The 23,779-nt window shown below is 43.1% G+C and overlaps 3 protein-coding genes across 3 annotated transcripts; all 3 read left to right on the forward strand.

Moving 5' to 3' along the window:
* Positions 1–2,968: 2,968 nt before the first annotated feature.
* Positions 2,969–3,922, forward strand: LOC149862216 (olfactory receptor 14C36-like). Its single transcript, XM_090053886.1, has one exon. The coding sequence runs from the start codon at positions 2,969–2,971 to the stop codon at positions 3,920–3,922; it is 954 nt and encodes a 317-aa protein (XP_089910012.1).
* Positions 3,923–13,369: 9,447 nt separating this feature from the next.
* Positions 13,370–14,332, forward strand: LOC149862217 (olfactory receptor 14C36-like). The gene has a single exon (XM_090053887.1). The coding sequence runs from the start codon at positions 13,370–13,372 to the stop codon at positions 14,330–14,332; it is 963 nt and encodes a 320-aa protein (XP_089910013.1).
* A 6,558-nt stretch (positions 14,333–20,890) lies between these two features.
* Positions 20,891–21,844, forward strand: LOC149862218 (olfactory receptor 14A16-like). The gene has a single exon (XM_090053889.1). It carries the CDS (start codon positions 20,891–20,893, stop codon positions 21,842–21,844), a length of 954 nt encoding a protein of 317 aa, XP_089910015.1.
* Positions 21,845–23,779: the final 1,935 nt, after the last annotated feature.

A 23,779-nucleotide genomic window follows, 5' to 3' on the forward strand; every position in this document is an offset into this window, starting at 1 on the left:
GTGCTTGTGCAACTGCTGCCTCTCATCAGGCAGCAGGACTTGAGATCTGCCATCACTTGCCACTACAGACCTGGGGGTAATAATTGACCACAGTATAAACATGAGCCGGCAGTGCAATGCTGTAGCCAGCAGGGCCAACAATACACTGGCATGCATCAATTAATGCATCTCCAGCAAAACCATTGCAAAGAAGTGATTCTCCTGCTCTACGCAGCTCTTCTCAGCACATGTGAGACTGCAGCTGGAGCACTGCATCCAGTTCTGGGCTCCGCACTTTAAGAAGGATGTGGTCAAGCTTGAGAGATGCCAGAGAAGGGCTGCCCATGTGATCAGAGACTTGCACGGCAAGCCACATGAGGAAAGGCTGAGGGACCTGGGACTCTTGTGCCTGAAAAAGAGGAGGCTGAGAGGGGACTTGGTAGCAGGTTACCTCTACATCAGAAGCAAAGATCTAGGGCTCAGTGAAGAGCTGTTCACCAAGGCACCCTTGGGGAAAAGTAGGAATAATGGTCACAAACTGCTGGAAGAGCGTTTCAGGCTCATTTCAGCCTCAGTGTTAGGAAAAACCACTTCACAACTAGGGTGCCAAGACTGCGGTCTCTGGCAATCCCTGTTCCCCTGTGAAAACCAGACAAAATGAGTTTGCAAATAATGTAACAGCTCTGGCACGTCCTGGTGGAATCATTGAACACTTTGATTCAATAGCCTGAAACTAAACCATTCATGTGACTGATTTTACACTCACAGAGTTTTATCCTGCAGATTGCAGATAAAAACAATAGAAAAAGCAGTGACAGGTCACATGGAGAAGTTACATACAGAAATCTTGAGAACTACACTCATCTGTCTTGCTCATGGGTGATGACTGTATGTCACTCCAAACTTGTGATTTTTCAAGGAATCTAAGGAACTTAGGTGCCCAAGATTTGTTTGCTTACATTTTTGGACTTCACAAGCAACAACTGTCTTGAGTCCTACACTTTGAGAGAGGAGCAGCACCTGGAAGGTAGCAGGAGGAATGCAGGCGTAGGTGTGCAGAGGTAGCCAGATGTTTAAAGTTGTAGTCTGGCACTTAGTAGTTGTGTCTACATGTTGTCCTATGGTGATGTAGTGATGTGCTACATCACTGTAAAGCACACTACGGCAACACAGTGATCACATGAGTCTACATGTGATCACCAGCTATTTCACCATAGTGGTGCACTCCCTACTTAAGCTGTGGTGCTATGGCAACATAGTGGGGAAATTAAAGTGCGCAGCACCAGTGCAGTGCAGTACTGGCGGTTACTGTGTCACGTACTAAATTATGGCGCAGTAACAATGTCACCATGTGGCAATGTGGAGATGTGTTCAGTGAGGTTTACAAAATCACCTAAGTTATCAGAGTAAGCTAAAAGCCCACGCAGGATATTGCTTAAATGTGAGTGGGTACCTATATATATTGTTTGATGCCTACATACAATGACCTATTTGGAGCAGAAGTTCATAGAGAACTCTGGTAGAAGCAGGGACCATAAGTAATATCCTATGGCCTGTGGCTTGCTGGAGGTCAAGAAAGTTCATCAGAGTAGTCCTTTTTCTCTTCAAAAATTTTATTTCTGGTTTCTGCTTCTGAGTTGTGCATGGCTCCTGGGAATGAGTCCCACATGACGCTGGGGAAAAAAAAAAAAAGACCCTAATAAACACCAGCCTTGCAGCTTCAGTCCCTTCAGGCCAATTGCACACAAGATATCTTCAGAGAGAAACTGGTTTGCATCCACTGTTGGGAGAGAGAAGTGTGATGGAGGGCAAGGACTTGTAGGTGTCTGTACTTTTCGCACCCAGTTAACCAATGGATAGAGTGGACAGATATTGGAGACGGACAGTGAATATAATATCCTGGAAGAACCGAAAAACTGAATGCAGAAAAGACAAGCAAACTGCTCTAGATCAGCCCTGTAAGTTTTAATATTTCAATACAATTCTTAATTTATACATACGCAAGGATAAAATAAGTGAGTATGACTAGGGAAAAGAATTCCTAAGTCATTCCAATTCTGAGCACCTCCCCTACTACAGTACAAATACTGTGGCATATAGTAACTCTGTACTTGCATATTAATTAATATCTACTCCAAATTGGAGTATTTAGTTCACGCCACACGGATACCTTGGGTTTTGGGGCACATAGCAATTTCTACAGGTGAGGAAGCATCCCTGCAGAGCTTGGAGCTGAATCACTATATCCCTCTGTGTTTTTGAAGTGTGTCCCTGGAAATAGAGAACTATGTTTTTCTGCTATCTTGATGTAATAGCTTCAAAATAAAATGTGACAAGCTTTTTGTACTGATAGGGAATTGATTTTGATCAGAATATTTGAATATGTATGTAATGCACAGTATTTTTAAACAGTATTGCACTGGAGCAGCCCCCCTTTAAGTATCCTCACATATGATCTGATTTCTATGGGTGTCAAGCATTTGCAGCCCTGAGTGAATGGCTCTTATGAAGCTTGTGCACTAGTGCAGAGTGAGAAATGTTGATTTTAATTTAAAAATAACATTTAGACCAAAATATTTGCCAAAATCAGACATTTCTAAATTAAAAAGAATATTTATGATTTTGGGGGAAACAGCTATATGACAGGAAAGCAGCTTTGGCTTCAAAGCCTGCCCTTCAGAACAGCGGGTACAACCAAGTCCCAATCCTATGAGGGAATTTAGTGACGTTAGACAGATAAAAAGAAACCTTCTCTTTTCACTGCATAATATTCTAAAGGAAAACAATAGCATTCCCTTGAAAGCTACCCTTTCTTCTGAAAATGTGTTCAAAAACCAAATATTCCATGAAACAATGTTTTGTATTTGGAAAATGTGCACCTGTCCTAAAGCTAAGACAGGCTAAGGACAGGAGAAAAAGGGTGAGTGTCTTTGACCACTGTTTTATCTGTTTTCCAGCACAGACAACATATAATGTCTTCAATGAGGAAATGTCTAATCAAACCACGGTGACTGAGTTCATCCTCCTGGGATTCTCTGAATCGTTGGAACTACAAATCCTGCACGTTGTCGTCTTCTTAACAGTGTATCTAATAGCAATGATGGGGAATCTCCTCATTTTTATAGTGATAGTCTTTGACCGCCAACTGTATACACCCATGTACTTCTTCCTGATGAATTTGTCCATCCTAGATATTGGATCTCTCTCTGTGACTCTCCCCAAATCCATGACTAATACTCTAATGAACACAAGGAAAATTTCCTATGCGGGATGTGCCACACAAGTCTTCTTATTTGGCTTATTTTTTACAGCTGACTTCTTCATCCTTACCATCATGGCATACGACCGCTATGTTGCCATCTGCAAACCACTGCACTATGAGATGCTGATGAACTGGAGAGCTTGCATCCAAATGGCTGCCAGTGCATGGGTTATTTCTCTTCTGTATTCTTCACTTAACACTGCGAACACTTTTCATTTACCTTTCTGTGACTCTAACATCATAAACCAGTACTACTGTGATATTCCCCAGCTACTCAAGCTCTCCTGTTCTGACGCAATCGTCAATGAAATTGGCATTCTGGCCTTTGGTGCGTGTCTTGGCATTGGCTGTTTTTCATTCATCATAGTGTCATATGTTCAGATCTTCACCACGGTGTGTAAAATCCGCTCTGAGCAGGGTCAGCCTAAAGCCTTCTCCACCTGCGTTCCTCACATCGTGGTGGTCTCATTGCTTTTCTTTACTGGCACCTTTGCCTACTTAAAGCCCACCTCTAACTCTGCATCAGCTCTGGATCTCCTTGTAACTGGTTTCTATTCCACTCTCCCTCCAGTGATGAATCCAGTCATTTATAGCATGAGGAACAAGGAAATCAAAGCTGCCCTGAGGAAAATGATCCCACGGATGTTATTCAGAAGGAATGGGTTTTGTATCTTTCTTTAATTATCTGTAGCTTTGTAGGCTTGTGAGTAGGCAGCTATTCAACCTGGCTTTGGATCTGCCCGCTTCAGATGCCAGGGATCCTATCCAGAGCTCCAGACCGGGTTCCCATTTTGATCCTGCCAAAATGGCTCCAAAGCTTTGGAGCTGCCTCGGGTATCCGGCCATAGGGTATAATGTGAAATCAATAAAGTATCTATAACGTTGATTTTTTGTGTCTGATTTTGATTAAATGTACAGAAGCCATTGCTGAGAGCATGAAGTCTATCAAGTTTCAAGAAGATCGATGCAGGGATTTGGCGGGAACGGCACCCCAGATTTCTGAAAGCCAAACTCATGTCATGCATATGTGTGTTACACCATGGGGAGGTGAAAACTGCAGGAGTGATGGCCCCTGCATAAGCCACAAAGCATGCCAAGTATCAAGAATATAGGTGCAGGCGTTTGAGGGGAACTGCACCCCAAGTCTTGAAAGCAAAACTCATATCCCGTGTATGCATTACACCACAGGGGGGTGAAAACTGCAGGGTCACATGTTTTCACCCATGTCACATGTTTTGCTTGCCCCAGCTTGAGGTGCCGTTCCCCGCAAACCCCTTCACCTATCACCTTGAAACTTGGCAGGCTTCGTGGCCTCATCAAGGGGCCATCACCCCTGCATATACCCTATGGCCAGATCTCCGAGGTGGCCCCAAAGCTTTTCCAAAACAGTTCGGAAGCTCCGAACCACTTTGAGAAGCCTAAAGAAGCCAACCTTAAAGAAGCTTCTCCAGACCTGAAGCATGGTCCGAAGCCTTGCACAGCCCTATAGTTTAGGTACTTGTTTCTTAATTTCTTCAATCATGTAAGGTCACATTTTAAACATCATCTGAATTTCTGTGATCTATTTTATTCTGTATTGAAAATGTAGCAAGAGGAACACAGGGGTAGGTGTGCAGAGGTAGCCAGATTTTTAAAGATGTAGTCTGGCACTTAGTGGTTGTGTCTACATGTTGTCCTATGGTGATGTAGTGCTGTGCAACATCGCTGTGAAGCGCACTACAGTGACAGAGAGATCAGATGAGTCTACGCGTGATCACCAGCTGCTTCACCATAGTGGCGCATTCCCTACTTAAACTGTGCTGGTAGGGCAACATAGCAAGGAAATCAAAGTGTGCACCAAATTAGTGACATGTGTGCTTGTGCAACTGACTGTGTCTTTCTTGGAGCAGAAGCAGTTGGGCACTGTATTGATAGTTTCTTCTCCATAGTCTGTGGATTTGTAGGTGTTAATGAGTTAGCGTGCAATGAGTAACACCTACAGAACCACAGACTTAGGAGAGAAAATAATCAATACAGACAATCAACTGCCCCAAGACAAAGACAGTCGGTTGCAAGACAGTCATGAGTTGCATCTGTCAGCAGCTGGAAGTGCAGGGCCCCAGAACCGCTGCACCTATCTCCTTGAAAGCTGGCAGGCATCATAGCCTCAGCAGAGGCTAGCAGGCCTGCAGCTTTCACCCCACTAAGACTTAACACACACAGTGTCACCCTTGTCATGAGTTTTGCTTGTCCACAGCTTGAGGTGCAGTTCCCCCCAACTCCTGCACAGATCTTCTTGTAACTTGTTAGGCTTTGTGGCATCAGCAGGGGTTCACCACCCCTGCAGTTTTCACCCCCCTGTGGTGTAACACATACACAAGATACAAGTTTTGCTTTCAAGAATTTGGGGTGCAGTTCCCCTCAAACCCCTGCACCTATCTTCTTGAAACTTGGCAGGCTTTGTGGCCTCATCAAGGGGCCACCACCCCTGCAGTATACCCTATGGCCAGATCTCCAAGGTGGCTCTGAAGCTTTTCCGAAAAAGTTCGGAAGCTCCGAACCACTTTGAAAAGCCTAAAGAAGCTTCTCCGGATCTGAAGCATGGTCTGAAGCCTTGCACAGCCCTATAGTTTAGGTACTTGTTTCTTAACTTCTTTAATCATGTAAGGTCACATTTTAAACATCATCTCAAATTGTGTAATCTATGTTATTCTGCATGAAGTATTGAAAATGTTGTTAATTCTGAGTCACTCTACTGATGCCTAAGGAGTTATTGTAACATAACATTTTCCATTACAGTACAATAAATCAATTAATCTATTGCTCTGGTGGTGGCAGTCGCTATTCTCCTTTCCCAGCTTTGCTAAGATCCAACTCTTAATTCCCTATCCCTCTAAAACCTTTTCAAATTTTGCCTTTTTGAACACCTCTGGATTTAGATTCTGTATTTTGGTTCGGTTTCTTTTACCCTACTTCTGTCCCTCCTTCCACTAAGTCGGTGTAGGACACACTTTCCCCAATGCAGCAGCAGCTAGAGATGCAGGGCCTCAGAGCCCAGAAACCCTGCATTTATCTTCTCAACAGCTGGCAGGCTTTGTGGCCTCCTGTGCCTTAACACATTCAGTGTCACCCATGTCACGAGTTTTGCCTGTCAACGGCTTGAGGTGCAGTTCCACCCAAAGCCCTGCACAGATCTTCTTGTAACTTGTTAGGCTTTGTGGCATCAGCAGGGGTTCACCAACCCTGCAGTTTTTACCCCCCAAAATCAACAAAGTTCTAGATATTTCATTGATTCCCCATCATACCCTATGGGTTGTATCTCTGAGGTGGCTCTGAAGCTTTTCCAAAGCGACTCAGAAGATCCAAAGCACTTCAGAAAGCCTAACAAAGGCAGCACTTCAATCCAGGCATATGCACTTTGGACACCACATCCAAAGTACGGTCTGAAGCCTCACATAGCCCAAATAGAACCCATCTGTAAGGTAGATGTTTAACTAGGGACATGTCTACATAAGCACTAATGTGCCATTGTTATTGTACATTAGGTTTAGTACCTGTATTAACAATTACTAACTTAATGTGCAGTCACTGGTGCTACTGGGCTGTAGCACCAGCACATTAATGACACTAATATGCAGTAGCCTAAACCTGCTGTGCATTATGAGGCTTCTTCTGTGGCACACTAATGCACAGTAGAATTGCCTAATGTGCTCTTCTCATCTCATGTAGCCACACTGTGCTCATTTCATCATACTGACATTCCTCAGTGGCTTGATGTCTAGGAGGACAGAGCTGTCAAGTGGGGTCTGCTTAGGGACTATCTTGGACTCAGTATTGTTCAACGGCTTCATTAATAATTTGCATAACAGGATCAAGTGCACACTTAGCAAATTTGTGGATGACACCAAGTTGTGTGGAATTGCGAACGCTCCAGCATGTTACAGCTCCGCTCCAAAAGGCAATTGTCCTTGTTAGATCTCATCTCAAAGATTGTAGGCCATTTCTCCATTCTAGCCAGGTCATGGGAAGCATGAGTTGTGAGGACATGCTGAAAGCACTAGGGATATTTAGTCTGAAGAAGTGAAGATATATTGAATGCCTGCTATGAAATTTCCCATACCTGGAATTTTCTGCCCCAGAAGGTAATCAGATATTGGAACAGGCTGCCTAGAAAAACTGTAGGGTTGCGATCCTTGGGATTGTTTCAAGAGCAGGTAGACAAGAAGAGACAAACAGGACCATGTGGTCCTTTGGCCCATCTCCCCCTAATGATTCCACAGTATCTCAGTTAAAGTGAAGTCAGAAATGAGGACAAGGGCTACCCAGCTGCTTCCTTAAAACAGTCTGGTAAGGAAGAAGTGGTTGCCGCCAAAGTCAAGGAATGGCCACTCTCTGTAGCCAGGTATATTTTGAGAGCTGGGACCTTGCCAACTCAGTGTTTCCCCAGCTCTGGAAGCCCAGCTTCCCTACAGGCAATTGATGTTGGGACTTTACAACACTTGGGTCAAGACCATTTCAAGTAGCCCTTTCCTACCATCACCAGGTGTCATAGTGTGCCGTGCCACATGGTCCCTGACATGTCTCAATGTTGTCTTCATGAGCCCTCTCCTTGCCAAAGAAAGGTCACCTCCTCAATGACCACTGTACTTCTCTGGTCTCAAGTCCTCATCCTTAAGCACATGCTATTCTTTCACCAGCAGGTCAACATCCAGCTGGTAGCGGATGCTAGAGTGGTTATCAAGGAATCCTTTGTTGTCCTCTTCTAAAGGACTCTGTAGTATAGGGGACAAAGATATGGCTCATGGTCACATATCATCCAGCCCACACCCTTGTCTCTGAGTCCTGAATTGACCAACATGCCACGCCAAGCCAGTCCCACACTCAGGGCCAGTTTATGCAGCACATGGAGTCCACTCTAGGGCCCACGCTGCATATGTCACTGACGTGGAGTTAGTTTAGGATCCCCCCCGCACGCCAGATCTAATGCCCATAATACCTGCTACAGCCAATCTAGGATACATGCTGCAATATAGGATACCTGCTGCAGGTGATCAGAGACAGGCACTGCATGCAGCACAGATCCCAGAACAAATGCTAGATGTAGCATGCAGGGGAAGCAGTACATGGGTCCCCTACAGACTGGATCTATCATCCACTCTGGCTGGCTTGGGGCTGGGGCTGCACAACGTTCTCTCTCTGAACCAACCAAAGCAGGCACCACGTGTGCCACAGTCCCAAATTAGCCTGAGGTGGGCACCATGGGTGCTGGATCTGGTATGTGGGGGACAGTTTGTGGACAGTCCAGCCTCTGAGGCCAGCCCAGTGCCATGCATCCAGTCTAGAGAGCTGTCCTATACCACTTACCTGGTCCCCAAAGCCTAATGAGCTTGAGATCCCTACTCAAGGGCCTTAACAGTGAAGCATAGCAGGGCAGGGTGCAGATGTAAAGCTCCACCCCTTTTTTGATTTATTGTCCATCCAAAGTTTAAAAGCAATTTCCTGGGACCAGCAGCAGTGCTTGTATTCAAGCAGCAATTAAAGGAGTCAATTGATGTCATTGAGATTTTTCAGTTGGTTTAATAAAAGAGATCATATTTGAACCAAGAGTTCTAGAGTTTTGCATTTCTTCTGGATACATCATAGAAAGTCACGTCTGACAAGATCGCCTCATTTCTGGATAAAGACGAGGCAATGGATGAGATGTACTGTGGCTTTAGTAAGGTTTTTGGAATGGCGTGACACGAGTGTCACAATTACTATACGGCAGATGGCTAGACAACTGGTGTGATCATTGTGTTCAGGAAGTAGTCAACAGGAGTTTAATAACTAGCAGGAAAGAAATAGTGAATGGGTTTTCCTAGTGATCTATATTCCGTCTAATATTGTTTAGTATCTGCATTAATGATTTGGAGCATGAGATTGAGTGCATAGGTAGCAAATTGGCATTCACTAAAAAGGTGTTGGAAGGGAGGGGGTAGGGTCCAGGTCACAGTTTAGTAGCCAAACGACGAGATCCGGAAAGGAATCCAGGGGCAGAGTCCAAAACACAAGGCAGAATCAGGGAATCAGATACTGAGTAAACCTAATCCAAGGGACAATACGCTGAATAGGAGTCAACAGTGAGTCCTTTTTGCCAAGAAGGCAAACAGCATCCTGGGCTGCATCGGTTGGTGTGTTGCCAGTAGCTTAAAGGAAGTATTTCTTCCCCTCTATTAGGCACTGGAGAGGCAACATCTGGAGACCTGAGTTCAGTTTTGGGGGTGCCCCACTGGAGAAAGACTATGGACAAATTGTATAGCGTCTAGCGGAGGACAACAAAAATGGTAATAGGCGTGGAGGATATTGGGGGCATGCTTTTTGAGGAGAGGGTGAGGAAACTTGGCTTATTTAGTCTCAAGAAGAGGGGGTGGGATTTAATAGAGCTAGACTATTCTCAGTGGTGTCAGATGACAGAACAAAGAGCAATGGGCGGACATTGCAGCATGTTAAATTTAGGTCAGAGATTAGGAAGCAATTTGTCATTAGGAGGGTAGTAAAACACTAGAATAGGTTACCCAGAGAGGTTGTGGAGGCTCCATCCATGCAGGTTTTCCTAACCCAGCTGGACACATCTTTGGGTGGGACGATCTACTTGGGGATAGCCATGCTTTGAGCAGGGGGTTGGACTAGATGACCTGCTGAAGTCCCTTCCAACCCTAACTTTCTATGATTCTATCTACCTGGTGAACTTGGAGAAGAGAGCCACACCAGCCTCAGGAGACAGGAAACAGAAGCACAGGGGAAGCCAAAGCCAAAATCAAAGCCAAAGCCAGACTGAAAATCGAGGAGGCTTACCACTGCAGACAAGGTAGAACTGGTGGCTGGTTTGGCGGCTGTTTCCAAGGTGGGGATAAATGGGAAGTCTGAGATTTCAGCAGCCAAACAAGCAGATAGCCTATTAACTTGTTAGGGCAGAGTTTGTTAGCCAGTGATTCCATGGCCGGTTGTGGCTGCCTACGCAATTAGGCCAGGCTGGGCCATCAGCTAGGGTCTGTGACAACCACAGTCCCAAGTCACAAGGCTATTCAGGTCAGGGTGTCCTCTAATGTGGGTGGGTGGAAACATGCAAATAACAATATAGGTGGGTTAATTATGATGGTTGGGGGTGGAATTTAATGCTCACTATAAATTGGCAGTTCTATTTAGCCTGCCTCTGGTACCCCACTGCTTTGGTTTTGAATGCAGTCTGCTTTGAGAAGTGGCACTTTGTTGGGAAGGGTTAGTTTACAAAGTAAATCTAGCCTGAGGCATCTAACCCATGCCTCAATATCCTGACAAGCTGGTTTTTTTCTCTGTCAAGATGGAGTGGTTTCCCCAAATTGCAAAACAATGGTGTTGTGAATTTCCCTAAAAACTGGGAGACCTAGTTCAAGGCTTTCTTTATCCTGAAGGGATTCACAGTCTAAGTAAAGTGCCTGGTATGTCCCACTGCCCTCACTGCCATTTTGAACGACAGGAATGCTGATACGTGAGGCTCAGGGACTGGCTGGAGCACAGTACTTACCACGCTCCAGCATCTGTGATTAATCAGCTCTTTTGGAGACTATGGGCATCGCAGCAAAGTTGGCAGTGGCAATGGGAGTTTTGCTGATGGCAGCAGTATGAGTTTCAGTAATATCATCATGCGGATCTGAATGGCAGCAGATGCAGGGGCCTTGTCAACGTGGGGCCTGAGCTTTCCAGTATTTCTCTGCGTTGACGGGATGTTAGCAATCCTTCCCTCCCAGAGCACAGAGGTACCTCTGCTGGGACGGGCTAGCGAGAAACTGCAGAGCAGTGGTGTCTTATATCTTTGGCTGACTCAGACATAGATTATTGTGGGTACACTCAGAACAACTCTACCCACATTGGACCTTTTGTTTTGGGATACTGCAGGGCGGCTACTAAGGTGGATTCTTTTAAACTTTGTGGCCTCTGGCAATCCCTGTTCTCCTGTGAATAGCAGACAAAATGTGTTTGCAAATGTAACAGCTATGGCAGGTCCTGGTGGAATCAATGAACAGTTTGATTCAATATAAATAGCCTGAAACTAAATAATTCATGTGACTGATTTTATAGTATCAGATTTTTCTCACAGATGGAAGATAAAAAGAATAGAAAAGGCAGTGACAGGTAGCACGAGGAACACAGGTGTAGGTGTGCAGAGGTAGCCAGATTTTTAAAGATGCAGTCTGGCACTTAGTGGTTGTGTCTACATGTTGTCCTATGGCGATGTAGTGATGTGCAACATCACTGTAAAGCACACTACAGTGACTTAGCGATCAGATGAGTCTTCATGTGATCACCAGCTGCTTCACCATAGTGGCACACTCCCTATTTAAACTGTGCTGCTAGGGCAACGTAGCAGGGAAATCAAACTGTGCACCACCTTTACAGTGCAGTACGGGCAGTTACTGCACCATGTTTTAGTACTCCCAAAAGGAAGTACTAAAGTATGGCACAGTAACAATGTCACCATGTGGTGACATGGAGATGTGTTCAGTGAGGTTTTCAAAATCACCTAAGTTATGAGAGTAAACTAAAAGCCCACACAGGATGTTGCCTAAATATCAGTGGGTACCTCTATATATTGTTTGTGCATACATAGAATGATCCATTTGGGACACAGTTCCTAGAGACTTTTGGTAGGAGAAGGGACCATAAGTATGGCCTGTGGCTTGTTAGAGGTCAAGAAAGTGCATCAGAGTAGTCCTTTTTGTCTTCAAATATTTCTTTCTAGTCTCTGCTTCTGAGTTGTGCAGGGCTCCTGGGAATGAGTCCCACATGACACTAGGGGGAAAAAAAAAAGACCCTAAGAAACAACTGCCTTGCAGCCTCAGTCCCTTCAGGCCAGTTGCACACAAGATATCTTCAGAGAGAAATTGGTTTGCATCCACTGCTGGTACACAGAAGTGTGATGGAGGGCAAGGACTTGTAGGTGTTTGTACTTTTTGCACCCAGTTAACCAATGGATAGAGTGGACCGATACTGAAGATGGACAGTGACTATAATATCCTGGAAGTACTGAAAAACTGAATGCATTTGAAGTTGGGGGAACAGCAAAAAACTACCAAACCACTCTATACCAGCCCTGTAAGTATAATATTTCAGTACAATTCAATTTATTCATACACAAGGATAATATAAGTGAATATGACGGGAGAAAAGAATTCCTAAATCATTCCAATTCTGAGCACCTCCCCTACCTCAGCACAAATACTGTGGCATATAGTAATTCTGTACTCACATATTAATTAATATTTACTCTAAATTGCAGTAGTTAGTTCATGGCACAGAGATGCCTTGGGTTTTGGGGCACATAGCAATTTCTACAGGTGAGGAAGCATCCATGCAGAGCTCGGAGCTGAATCACTATATCCCTCTGTGTTTTTGAAGTGTGTCCCTGGAAATAGAGAACTATGCTTTTCTGCTCTCTTAATGTAATGGCTTCAAAATAAAATGTGACAAGTTTTTTGTACTGATAGGGAATTGATTTTGATCAGAATATTTGAATATGTATGTAATGCACAGTATTTTTAAACAGTATTGCACTGGAGCAGCCCCCCTTTAAGTATCCTCACATATGATCTGATTTCTATGGGTGTCAAGCATTTGCAGCCCTGAGTGAATGGCTCTTATGAAGCTTGTGCACTAGTGCAGAGTGAGAAATGTTGATTTTAATTTAAAAATAACATTTAGACCAAAATATTTGCCAAAATCAGACATTTCTAAATTAAAAAGAATATTTATGATTTTGGGGGAAACAGCTATATGACAGGAAAGCAGCTTTGGCTTCAAAGCCTGCCCTTCAGAACAGCGGTTACAACCAAGTCCCAATCCTATGAGGGAATTTAGTGACATTAGACAGATAAAAAGAAACCTTCTCTTTTCACTGCATAATATTCTAAGGGAAAACAATAGCATTCCCTTGAAAGCTACCCTTTCTTCTGAAAATGTGTTCAAAAACCAAATATTCCATGAAACAATGTTTTGTATTTGGAAAATGTTCACCTGTCCTAAAGCTAAGACAGGCTAATGACAGGAGAACAAGGGTGAGTGTCTTTGACCACTGTCTGACCACTGTCTCTGTCTCTCCCATCACAGACCATATATCATGTCTTCAATGAGGAAATGTCTAATCAAACAACAGTGACTGAGTTCATCCTCCTGGGTTTGTCTGAATCCTTGGAACTACAAATTCTGGAAGTTGTCATCTTCTTAACAGTGTATCTGATAGCAATGATAGGGAATCTCCTCATTTTTATAGTCATAGTCTTTGACCGCCAACTGTATACACCCATGTACTTCTTCCTGATGAATTTGTCCATCCTAGATATCGGGTCTATCTCTGTGACTGTCCCCAAATCCATGACTAATACTTTAATGAACACAAGGAAAATTTCCTATGCGGGATGTGCCACACAAGTCTTCTTATTTGGTTTATTTGTTACAGCTGACTTCTTCATCCTTACCATCATGGCGTATGACCGCTATGTCGCCATCTGCAAACCACTGCACTATGAGATGCTGATGAACTGGAGAGCTTGCATCCAAATGGCTGCCAGTGCATGGGTTATTTCTCTTCTGTATTCTTCACTTAACACTGCTAACACTTTTCATTTACCTTTCTGTGACTCTAACATCATAAACCAGTACTACTGTGATATTCCCCAGGTACTCAAGCTCTCCTGTTCTGACGCAATCGTCAATGAAATTGGCATTCTGGCCTTTGGTGTGTGTCTTGGCATTGGCTGTTTTTCATTCATCATAGTGTCATATGTTCAGATCTTCACCACGGTGTGTAAAATCCGCTCGGAGCAGGGTCAGGATAAAGCCTTCTCCACCTGCGTTCCTCACATCGTGGTGGTCTCATTGCTTTTCTTTACTGGCACCTTTGCCTACTTAAAGCCCACCTCTACCTCGGCATCAGCTCTGGATCTCCTTGTAACTGGTTTCTATTCCACTCTCCCTCCAGTGATGAATCCAGTCATTTACAGTATGAGGAACAAGGAAATCAAAGCTGCCCTGAGGAAAATGATCCCACGGATGTTATTCAGAAGGAATGGGTTGTGTATCTTTCTTTTATTACTGTAGCTTTGTAGGCTTGTGAGTAGGGAGCTATTCAACCTAGCTTCAGATCTCCCCACTTCAGATGCCAGGGATCCTATCCAGAGCTCCAGACCAGGTTCCCATTTCAATCCTGCCAAAGTGGCTCCAAAGCTTTGGAGCTGCCTCAGATATCCAGCCATAGGGTATAACATGGAATCAATAAAATATCTATAAGTTTTGTTTTTTGTATCTGATTTTGATTAAATGTACAGAAGCCATTGCTGTGAGCATGAAGTCTGCCAAGTTTCAAGAAGATCAACGCAGGGGTTTGGGGGGGAACGGCACCCCAGATTTCTGAAAGCCAAACTCATGTCACGTGTATGTGTGTTGCACCACAGGGAGGTGAAAACTGCAGGAGTGATGGCGCCTGCATAGGCCATAAAGCCTGCCAAGTTTCAAGAAGATAGGTGCAGGGGTTTGAGGGGAACTGCACCCCAAATTCTTGAAAGCAAAACTCATATCCTGTGTATGCGTTACACCATGGGGGGTGGTGAAAACTGCAGGGGTGGTGAACCCCAGCTGATGCCACAAAGCCTAACAAGTTACAAGATGATCTGTGCAGAGGTTTGGGGGGAACTGCACCTCAAGCTGTGGACAAGCAAAACTCATGACAAGGGTGACACTGTGTGTGTTAAGTCTTAGTGGGGTGAAAACTGCAGGCCTGCTAGCCTTTGCTGCGGCTATGATGCCTACCAGCTGTCTAAATCCAGAGGGGTTCAAAAAGTCAAAATTTGAAAAGGTTTTAGATGGATAGGGAAATAAGAGTTGGATCTTAGCAAAGCTGGGGAAGGAGAATAGCAACTGCCACCACCAGAGGAATAGATTCATTGATTCCTTGTACTGTAATGGAAAATGATATGTTATAACAACTCCTTAGACATCAGTAGACTGACCCAGAATTAACAACCTTTTCAATACTTCATGCAGAATAAAATAGATTACACAATTTGAGATGATGTTTAAAATGTGACTTTACATGATTAAAGAAATTAAGAAACAAGTACCTAAAGCATTTTTATACTTAAGACAGATAAAGAGAGAAAAAAATACAACATTGAAGAAACTAAAACAAGCTTACTTAATTGGACATCTGTGCACAGAGTAATAATGCAGGAGTTTATTTTGTTTTTTTTGTAATCTGATAACATATAACTGAAATAAGCGGTATCAGTACTTCTGGTCTCTGTCTGTTTTTCTAGTCAGAGAGGCCAGAAGCTTGACTAAATTCACTCTTACAACTCTAAACTGTGATTTTTCAGGGAATCTAAGGTACTCAGGTGCCTAAAATTTGCCTGCTTCACTTTTTGGACTTTGTAAGCAACAACCTTATTGACTCCTACACTTTGAGAGAGGTGAAGAACCTGAAACGCAGCAAGAACACAGGGGCAGTTGTGCAGAGGTACCGAGATGCTTAAAGAGATACAACTGGAACTTAATGAGGTTTACAAAAGCACCTACATTATGAGATAGTGCTAACCAACATTCATAGGATATTGCCTAAATATGACTATGTATATCATTTGATTCCTCCATATCATTATTTATATGGGACACAGATCATGTATACCTTTGACTGGAGCAGGGGACACTAAGTAAGATCTTATATGCTGTGGCCTGCCAGAGGTCAAAAAAGTGCATCACAATGGTCCTTATAGTCTTCAAATATTTGTTTCTGCTTCTGGACTCTGCAGGCATACCGGAGATGATTCCTACAGGACTTAAGGAAAAAACAAAAGGACAGTAAGAAACAGCTGCCCTGCAGCTTCAGTCCCTACATGCCACTTGCAGAAACAATATCTTCAGAGAGAAAACTGTTTACATCCACTGTTAGTCCAGAGCAATGAGACAGAGGGCAAGGACTCTTGGTAGGCCTGGGCGAATCGGCAGTGATCTGATCCAGCTTTGGATCCGGCTGCTTTGGATGGCCGCGATCTGATCCGGAGCTCAGGACTGGTTTCCACCTCAATCCAGCCAAAGCTTCAGAGCCGTCTTGGAGATGTGGCCATAGGGGATAATGGGGAATCAAGGAAATATATATAACTTTGTTAGTTTTTGTCTGATTTGGATGAAATTTTTCAGCAGCGGTAGACTCTGCAGAGAGCATGAAGCCTACCAAGTTTTAAGAAGATCAGTATAGGGATTTGGGAGGAACTGTCCCCCAAATTCTTGAAAGCAAAACTCATGTCACATCTCAGCATTACAACATAGGGTGGTGGAAACTGCAGGAGTGATAGCCTATGCTGGGGCCACAAAGCCTTTCAAGTTTCAAGAAGATCAGTGCAGGGGTTTTGGGGGAACTGCACCCTGTTAACCGATGGCTAGAATGCACGCATATTGGAGATGTATGATGAATATACTATCCTAGAACTTCATCAGAAGTTGGGGAAAGGGGGAAAAAAATGAAACCTCTACACCAGCACAGTAATTTTATTTTTTTACTAAGCCTCTTAGTATTTCATAAATAAGCATGAAATAGGAATGGACTCGTGACTAGGATAAAAATTTCCCCAAGTCATTACAGCTGTCTCCAAATCCCTGACTAATTCTCTATTGAACACAAGAAGAATTTCCTTTGCTGGATGTGCCACACAAGTCTTCTTCTTTGTCTTCTTTGTTGCTGCTCACCACTCTATCCTCACAATCACATCATATGACCACTATGTTGCCATCTGGGCATAGAAGCATCTAACTTCTGGCCTGATTGGCTGGATTCTGTATTTGGCTCCATGCCAGGAGCTCAAGTGAGACATCATGGAAAAAAGTTGCCTCAACTCATCTGGCTCCAAGACTATTCATTCAAATGGGTAATAATGATACTGCCATGGGCAACTCTGAGCAGATCAAAAGTGACTCCATAGCTTCGGGCACAATTGTGAAGAGGGCAGGGTCCCAGATGGTGTTCTCATCAACCCTTCTGGTAAAGAGTAAAGGCTTGGAGAGGGGCAGACACATCCTTGAGATCAATACATGGCTGTGTAAATGATAATGACAGCCAGACTTTGGCTTTCTCAACCATGAGGAGGTTTTCCAGGGAGATGGACTGTGGGGAAGAGCTGGGGTCCAGCTGATAAAGAGAGCAAGGAGCGATGGCAACAACAAAATGAAAAAGAGCAGCATGTAGGGCCACTGGATCAGAGTTTAACCAACTCAGGAACCTGGTGGACAGGATCCCTTGGGAGGAAAGCATGTCTTAGTCATGAATGAACCTTACTTGTGAGGTCCCATTTAGTCCTACTTTCCTATGATCCTATCAATGCTTGGCCAGGCAAGGGAGGGCTCGGTGTGTTGCAAAGGGTGCAGCCAGTTGTGGAGGTGGGGAGGGGTGGTGGGGTAGCGGTGTCCAGTCCTGGAGCACCAGCCACAAGCAGAGTTTTTACTGGAGCAGGAGCAGTTGTGTACAAGCTTCCCCTGCCACTTCCAGGCCGGCGGGGGGCGGGGGGGGGAGGCAGGGGGCGGGTGGAGCGGAGCAGCAGCTAGTCTCAAAGCAGCAGGGAAGTGCTGGATTTTGTGAGTTTTTCACTTTTTTTATGATCAGAACTCATAACAGAGATGACATCTTTTATTAGACCAAAAAGATTTTTGCAAAACAAAAAATCTCTTCAATTGCAAGATTTCTGGCACAAACACCCTTCATCAGGCATTGAAGATGAATGCCTTTTTATCACTTTTTTTTGGTAATGCTATGGGGCCTCTTAAGTTTGGGGCCCAAACCTGTCATAATCCAGCCCTGGTGGAAGGAATTTCACCTGCAGTACTGTGTCCGGTTTTGGGGCCCTCCACTTCAAAAGGGATGTGGACAGGTTAGAAACATGGAAAAGCCTGGGAAGCAAGACTTACGACAACAGACTGAAAGAACTAAGGTTATTTAAATCGGGAGAAGAGAAGACTGTGGGGGGAATAACATTCTTCAAATAATTGAAGGGAAATTTTAGAGAGGATGAAAGTGGATTTTTCTCTGTGACCATAGTGGACAGGTGTAAGAGCAATGGCCTTGACTTTCAGTAGTGGAAATGTAGGTTGGAGATTAGAAGGAACCTTTTTGCTACGTGGGTGGTCAAGCATTGGAACAGGCTACCTAGAGCAGTTGTAGAATCTCTATTCTTGGACATTTTCAAGAGCAGGTTAGACAGAGTTGTTGGAATGGTGTAGTCAGAGATGATCCTACCTTGAGCAAGGGACGGGACTAGGGCATCTTGTGAAGAACATGACAGTTCTACCTTCCTATGCTTCCATAATGACCTCGAGCAGGAGCTAGCCTTGCCAAATCTAACTGTTGCTCCTAAGGCCCTCATCATGACAAAAACCCTCTGGACCTCAGTGGCTTCCCCACTGAATTCTATAAGATCTGTTGGCTCTTCCTTGGCCTGGACCTCTAGATGTCTTCCAGTACAGCCTTAAGGATGTGATCCTACCAGTCAACTGGCAGCAGGGAGTCCTCATACTGCTTCTCAGGAAGGGAGATCACAGTGACATTAAAAACTGGTGATGGATATCACTCCTCTGTCCTGATTACAAAATCTTGACCTAGGCCCTTGGTCCAAACTTTCATGCCTTCATTTGTAGGTATTGAAAAGAGCTACTAAATACTTGTCAGAACCATCTCGGATATCCTGTCCTGCTGCTCCAACCTCCATGTCAAGCTGGCAGCTGCCAAATCTTTGAGGTCCTTAAAGAGGAAGACTGCCACTTGCATTATGAGAAGCCTATGTGAACCAATCCGCATAGGAGATTTGTTGTGTGTATATATATAGGACTTTGAACATATGTGCAACCTTAGGTGCTTCTGTACTTTTGTTTGTCAGAGACACAGATGACACCAAGCCTATGGAAGGGGCAAGAAACTCTGAGTAAAGATCTTATGTCCGGCAGCCTGCAGTAGGTCAAGAAAGAGAATCACAGTGGTCCCTTTTATCTTTACATGTTTGTCTCCGGCCCTTGCTTCTGAGTTGAAGAGCTTTAGGGAATAAGTCCCCTCAGAGGCTCTAAGAAAAGAGATTCTGATAAACTGCTTCCACACTTGCCTTAGTCTGTCTGTAACTGGCATGAAGGAACTATCTGAAGAGAGAAACAGGCTTGAATCCCCTTTGTCAATTCAAGCTCAGAGAGAGAGAGGGATCTTAGGTGTCTGTACCTTTTGCACCCATTAACTCTAGGTATAGATATAGAGAGAGGCTAAACTATCTAGACAATGAAGAACTGAACGGATCAGAAATTGTGAGGAAAATACAAAAGTTCCGGCACAGTAAGTTTGTTATTTCTATATAATTTTTACTTTATTCACATAGAAGGATAATATACAATGTGCTTCTGATTTACTGTGTGATTTTTTTAAAAGGAATATTATTATCATTTGATTCAATTATATCCAGTTGGCCAGGAGAATAGAGTTGTGTAGCAAAGCTGAAATATCCCCAAACTACCAAATTACTTCATGGCACAAAGATGCCTTGGATTTGGGGGCAGATATCAATATGTAACCAAGTACGAGGTAGTCTGCACCTGGAAAATGGTTTGGAATCATTATATATCTGTGTGTGTTCTAAAATGTCTATCTAGGTCCATGGAAATAGGGAGCCACTATGTGAAGAGATTTTAATGCTTGTAGTTTCACGCTAAAACTGTTAACCACCTGTTTGCCACAGTAAATAATTAGCCTTTCTAAGGAGTTTTTAGTTATAGTTGTATCAGTCTAAGGACATAGGCAGGCAAGGTTCTTTGGGTAGATGCAAGACTCCTCTCCCCACCAGCTGCTGGCTTATGGCCATTTCCACTGCTGCAGGCTGCCACTTGCAAAATTGACCCTTTTCTTTGTTCTAATGTCCCAGAATAGTCGGTGCCTGAGGCTCATGCCTCTTTCACCCACCTCTAGTTATGCTATTGGGATAATACAATTTTCAATTTAAAAAAATAACACTTAGGGCACCTTATTTGCCACAAAATGATTTTTTGAAAACCAAAACACTTTTTGGACACACTGCCATGTATGACACCTATATTCGAGGACAGGGTGGTTCATGCCAAACTTTCCTCTCCATGCTAGGCTCTCTGACCATGCTACGCTTCACATGATGCTTCATGTTTCATTTTCACAGGAAATATTTTTAGCTAAACAGTTCTATGATGGGAGCCTTGATCACAGGAAAAGTTGTCTGGCCTCAAAGCCTGCCCCGGAAAAGGAGCGGGAACAAGCAAACCCAGTTCCTCACAGACAGTTTAGAGGCATTAGGTAGATGAAAAACTTCTTTTTTTGGTGTTTTTGTTTTTTAAATGAGAAATCAGAATATTTTTTCTGTAATCAGTTTGTCCTTGTGGATGACTTACTTTATTCCCAAGCCAATTTCTTCATGAAACAAAGGTGTGTGTTTAGAAATTTTGCACCTGTTTTACTGGGCAGATTTGAAGCTTAAAAAGTCACAGACAACAAGATAATCAGGTCCACTCCCTTTTTTATTTTCATTCTGACCACAGCCCAGTCCTTTTTTTTTTTTTTTTTTTTACTGGTATAGGCAACATACATTCCTGGAACAGGCCTTGAAAAATAATATGTTTAACCAAACCACTGTGACCGAATTCATCCTTCTGGGATTCTCTGAATCGCTGGGACTGCAGATTCTCCATGTTCTCCTCTTCCTAACATTGTACCTGGCAGCAGTGATGGGGAATCTCCTTGTTTTCACAGTCATAGCCTTCAACAACCATCTCCACACCCCCATGTACTTCTTTCTGATGAATTTATCCATCCTTGATATTGGATCCATCTCTGTGACTCTCCCCAAATCCATGGCCAATTCAATCATGAACATCAGGACAATTTCCTATGCTGGATGCATCACCCAACTCTTTCTTTTTATCTTCTTTGTTACAGCTGACCTTGCTATCCTCACCATCATGGCCTATGACCGCTATGTTGCCATCTGCAAGCCTTTGCACTATGGGACTTTAATGGACGGGAGAGCCTGCACCCAAATGGCAGTCAGTGCTTGGGTCAGTGCTGTTGTGTACTCTGCACTGCACTCTGCTAATACCTTTAATTTACCCTTCTGTGACTCAAACGTTATAAACCAGTTCTTCTGTGATATCCCCCAGGTGGTCAAGCTCTCCTGTTCTGATGCAAACATCAGTGAAATTGGAATTGTGGTGTTTGGTGTGTGTCTCGGCTTGGTCTGTTTTGCATTCATCATAGTGTCATATGTTCAGATCTTTATCACTGTGCGCAGAATCCCCTCTGAGCAGGGGAAGCATAAAGCCTTCTCCACCTGCATTCCTCACATCATTGTGGTCACCTTGTTTCTTTCCAATGGCATTGTTGCCTACCTGAAACCCACCTCCAGCTCTCCATCAGTTTTTGACATCCTGGTAGGTGTTCTCTATTCCACAGTACCTCAAGTGATGAATCCAGTCATCTACAGCATTAGGAACAAGGAGATGAAAGTTGCTTTGTGGGAAGTGATCCAATGGGTATTATTCAGAAGGAATTACTTGTGTAGTGTCCCTTAATTACTGTGGCTGAATTACTCATTTTTGTTAATTTAATCAAATAAGATTATTTTCTTTGTGATGATGTTCTCTAATCTATTTTAATGCAGTATTTACATTTTCTTGCTAGTTCAGATTAGGCACAATAAAGTTGAAGGATTTTTGTAGATGATGCCTTTTCTTGCACTATTTAACCTTCAGGACAGCTTATCCAACTACGCAGGTTTTCCAAGAAAAGATATCTCCTACAATAAGTCTTGTACCTTGCATATTTCCTGGAGCACTACTGAATTCAAAGGACTTCTTATGATGTACCATATAAAATTAAAATCCATTTCTTTCTCTCTCCATCTAATCTTAAAATGCTATCTGGACATCTTACTTTAGGGAACGTCTAGTTCTTATCAGATTTGGGATAGGACTTTGGTTCAAGTATGAATATTGTGGGATTCCTATATTATCAGATGTATTTATTATTGTTGTTGTCGTTGTTGCTGCTGCTGCTTCTCTGTATGTTCCCAAGATGTGAGGGTTTTTTATTATTCATTTGTTTGCTTGCTTTTTTGTTTTGTCAGTGCATTCAGCATAGACTCTTAGGACATTTGGGGTGAAATTGGTGATTTTTAGATAGGGACTGTTAATGATTTTTAATTTCCAGGGATATTAGCATTGTAGATATTGGATGAAAAGAAAATTGACCATGTTTTATCATTTTTATTGGGGTGGAGAATAATTCCTGAAATGTATGAATGTCTCTGCTTCTCTTGGAACGTTGCACTACTGTTAAGAATTTGGCATGTTTTAATGATATGTGTGAGCAATGGCAACTTTCAGTATACAATCGAGAGAGAGCGAGCGAGCAAGCGAGAGATTGATTATCTGAAACCTCAAGGATCTTCACAAAACAATTTTGGCAGATTTTTTTTTTTTGGCAGACATGCTGGCACTTCAGTGACTTCACTACCCAAGGAAGCTAATTGAAAAACAAATCAGCTGCTTGGTTCTTTTGAGTTGCGTTCTCACAAATAATCCTCAATAGAAATTTGATTTTTCATGTTCTGCTCTGATTCTGAATGCTTTTCTCCTCACAATATTGCATTTATTTCCTATTAAAAATTTGCCAGAAATAAAATTCAAGTTTAGCTGTGTGTACCACCTAGCAGGCACTCAATTCTATATAGAGAGAGCCCAGTGTACAACAAGGCTGTTAGTGGCCAATTTTGGCCAAAGCATCAAGACTTAGTACAACCAAATAACTTTGTGGTAGCCGGTATAAAGTAGACAGGAGATCTGTATCCGCTTCCTAGAAACTATGTCACCATTTAAAAAATCAGCATTATTAGCCACCATTGGTAAACACTTCTCTGTTGTTATAAGAGTACCTGAGGACAGAAACCCTATGTTATACAGAAGGGACCCCTATAGTACAGAGTAAAAATAAATTTCGAAGAAGTTTTGGGTTGAAAAACATTAGGCTATGACTTTCTGAGATTTTTGGGTGCTGCGCAAAAAACTTAGTGTGTAGCTATGCACAAAATTCAAAAATCATGTAAACGTCTGAAAAAAGCATCCACCAAAAAAAGTGTTCAGCGCATGTGCACTTCACTGTCTTCAACATTCTGGCAGGCAGTGCTGGTCTTCAGTCAGATGTGAGACTTCATGCAAAGCAGATCTCTGCCTTATTTTCATCTAACATTGCCACTGTGGAGACATTTTAACGTATTCATAATTCGTTGTAACAAAAGAGTTGGATCAGATGACTTTGTAGCTTACCTATGGAAATTGCTCTGATCTTATCAGAGTACCAAAAAAGTACATCTTAAGAAAAGGCAACTTAGTTAAGTAGCAAGGACTTTTCAGAAGATGCCATTTACTGCAATTCCTGTTCCATGATTCTTTGCCCCCAAAACATGATAATGTTATAAATGATGTGAAAATTGCCAGAATTATTAGAGA

The sequence above is a fragment of the Crocodylus siamensis genome, chromosome 6, assembly GCF_052110815.1.
Source record: "Crocodylus siamensis isolate JL-2025a chromosome 6, ASM5211081v1, whole genome shotgun sequence".
NCBI classification, from domain to species: domain Eukaryota; kingdom Metazoa; phylum Chordata; order Crocodylia; family Crocodylidae; genus Crocodylus; species Crocodylus siamensis.

Bases quoted from the DNA above. Each gene is read 5' to 3' on its own strand.
- LOC149862216 (XM_090053886.1), top strand. From the start codon at position 2,969: ATGTCTAATCAAACCACGGTGACTGAGTTCATCCTCCTGGGATTCTCT.
- LOC149862217 (XM_090053887.1), top strand. From the start codon at position 13,370: ATGTCTAATCAAACAACAGTGACTGAGTTCATCCTCCTGGGTTTGTCT.
- LOC149862218 (XM_090053889.1), top strand. From the start codon at position 20,891: ATGTTTAACCAAACCACTGTGACCGAATTCATCCTTCTGGGATTCTCT.